Source organism: Falco naumanni, chromosome 3 (genome assembly GCF_017639655.2).
Source record: "Falco naumanni isolate bFalNau1 chromosome 3, bFalNau1.pat, whole genome shotgun sequence".
Lineage (NCBI taxonomy): Eukaryota > Metazoa > Chordata > Aves > Falconiformes > Falconidae > Falco > Falco naumanni.
In genome coordinates this window covers 32,381,651-32,384,524 of record NC_054056.1, presented here as the reverse complement: position 1 = coordinate 32,384,524, position 2,874 = coordinate 32,381,651, and the positions used below count along the sequence as shown (strand labels likewise).

The window sequence follows — 2,874 nt, the reverse complement described above, 5'->3', positions numbered from 1 at the left end:
TCTGTTTTTGGTCCTTAGATGGTCTCTATTTCTTAAAAATTATAAGAAGCTTAGAAAGTGTAATGCAACTTTGCAACAACACATTGTGCAAATGACAGTTAAGGCATAGAAAAGTTAGCAAAACAAGGGAAATCTGGGAGAGAGAACAAAAAAGGAGATAAGTATTCTTCTGCTTCCTTGTCCTTTTCCTATTTTGCCACATGTGCAAAGCAGACCAACTTTGTGCACTAGAAGGAGCAAGGGGAAATCACAGTGAATCACAGTCTGAAAAATAAAAAGCCATGAGTTCAGCTGCAGGAATTCTGTAAGATTGCTAGTACAGTTCTGTGAGATTGATAACTAAAACTCAGTATTCAAATACTATTCTGAAAAGTTAAAGAAGGGAAACAAATCTCTGGTAGCCCATCTGATTTCTTGCTCCTACTGGCAGCTCATGCTGCCATCTGAAGCTACTGTGCCGTGTTTTTCAGAGAGGCTCAGAATCAGCAGCCCCTCGACTTTCTGCAGCTCCCGAGCCCCATTGGCTGGAAGGCAAAGCAGAGGCGGAGAGTGCCCTGGATATTTTTCTCCTCCACACACCATAAAACAGGCAGCCGGCATGCACTGTCTGACAGTGAGACCGGTGCTTGCAGTTTAAAATTACTTTCTGCTCCGCAGCAGTCACTTGACCATTTTATGTTTGCCTCTCTTAATGGAAGGGAACAAAAAAGCCTTGCAGCACACCAGTGAACTAAACAGGAACTGACCATAGGGGAGAATCTGATGCAAACTTACAGACTGTTGGGACTCCATGACATAGATCACCAAGGTAAATGTGAAGATGATCAGAAACTGCATCTGTGAGAGAGTAAACCAGTATTTCTGAGTTTGAAATCTTATTTTGTAACAGCAGTCAAAGTGTTCTGAACTGCCGCCTGCCTCTGTGCTAGTTTATTTTTCTTTTCTTCCCAAGCTGAAAAGCCAAAGAAGGTTTTCAAAGGAATGCACAAGGAACAGGAGTTTTAAAAGACAGAATCTGAAAGTGGATCTCCATAAGATGAATTTCACTCAGCACCGTGGGACACTCCAGCCTCTTCATTTCTGGAACCACAGCTATGGACTGCACGGAGGTGGCAGTGAGCCCAGTGCAAAGGGCCACTCCTCAGGAGGCTGCTATGAGCAACTCTTTGTATCCCCCGAAGTGTTTGTGACTCTGGGCATCATCAGCTTGCTGGAGAACGTCTTGGTCATTGTGGCAATAGCCAAGAACAAGAACCTCCATTCACCCATGTACTTCTTCATCTGTAGCTTGGCAGTGGCTGACATGTTAGTGAGTGTATCTAATGGATCAGAAACTATTGTTATCACGCTGCTAAACAATACAGACACAGATGCACAGAGCTTTACCATAAACATTGACAATGTCATTGACTCAGTGATTTGCAGTTCCTTGCTTGCATCAATTTGCAGTCTCCTCTCAATAGCAGTGGACAGGTATTTTACTATCTTTTATGCCCTCCAGTACCATAATATCATGACGGTGAAGCGCGTAGGGGTGATCATCACATGCATTTGGGCTGCTTGTACGGTCTCAGGCATTTTGTTCATCATTTACTCTGACAGCAGTGTTGTCATCATCTGCCTTATTAGCATGTTCTTCACTATGCTCATTCTCATGGCATCCCTTTATGTCCACATGTTCATGATGGCTCGGATGCATATCAAAAAGATTGCTGTTCTTCCGGGGACTGGCCCTATTCGCCAAGGGGCCAACATGAAAGGGGCCATCACTCTCACCATCTTGATTGGAGTTTTTGTTGTGTGCTGGGCTCCATTTTTCCTGCACCTGATTTTCTATATCTCCTGCCCCTACAATCCTTACTGTGTGTGCTTCATGTCCCATTTTAACTTCTACCTTATCCTCATCATGTGCAATTCCATCATCGATCCACTTATCTATGCATTTCGGAGTCAGGAGTTAAGGAAAACATTCAAGGAGATTATATGCTGCTGTAGCCTGAGGGGAGTTTGTGATTTGCCTGGCAAATATTAAACTGAGTGGATACATTACTCTCTAAACAACATGCAGCACAGACTTCTAAGCCTTCAGATCCTCTCTCTCAGCAGAATTTTGTTTAAATCTTTAAAAGTGAGCACTTCTTTCTGTCTCCTGAGTACTTCTTTCTGTCTCCTGAGCGCTTCTGTCTCCCCTCCCTCTCATCCTTGTATTCCGTTCACATGTAATTCATATTTCTGTATAATGTTTGTGATATCTACAGTTTGTAATTTGTTTGGCTGGAAAGAGAATTAGCAGTTCATACCAGTTTATAAATAAGCAAACAAATGTAATGATGAATGTGAAATACTAATAAACGTGAGCAGCTGTATGTTCCAAATGCTGACAAAATAAATAACTTGCCTGACTTACAGTACATATTGGCTGATACTGTTCCTTATTCTGTTGAAGTAATTATAGCTATCCATTACACTATATACAGCTTAAAATAGAACACATGCTTCTCTATTAGTGGATTAGAGGTTCTCCGGTATTAGAAAGCAGATTTTTCATAAAGGTTACTGCAACCAATGAGTTGTATTAATTCATTTTGAAATCTTTTCCTCCTACTTCACAAGCAGCAATTCTGTTTGTTACAGTTTTTGCCTACAACAAGATTTTTCAAATGCCTGCTACACAGACAATTGAATGCTTGGGTTTTGTTTGTTTGTTTTTTCAAGATGATAATTGCTATATGTCTGAGTACCTTTTTGCAAAGTTGAAATTGCTCCCTAAAGCATCAGTTAGCCCTGGATATATTTGCTAGACTGGTATCCAGGTAGACTAGCACCCTCCATTCAGCCATGAAGCAGGTACATTATTACATTGACAGTGCCAGC

The 2,874-nt window shown here is 41.4% G+C and overlaps 1 protein-coding gene across 1 annotated transcript; it reads left to right on the top strand.

Annotated features, from left to right (window-relative positions):
• Positions 1–489: 489 nt before the first annotated feature.
• On the top strand, positions 490–2,188 carry MC4R (melanocortin 4 receptor). Its single transcript, XM_040587229.1, has one exon. It carries the CDS (start codon positions 1,037–1,039, stop codon positions 2,030–2,032), a length of 996 nt encoding a protein of 331 aa, XP_040443163.1. The 5' UTR covers positions 490–1,036; the 3' UTR covers positions 2,033–2,188.
• The last annotated feature ends 686 nt before the right edge of the window (positions 2,189–2,874 follow it).

What these genes read in the sequence shown, in the direction of transcription:
- MC4R (XM_040587229.1), top strand. Translation starts at nt 1,037, where the DNA reads ATGAATTTCACTCAGCACCGTGGGACACTCCAGCCTCTTCATTTCTGG.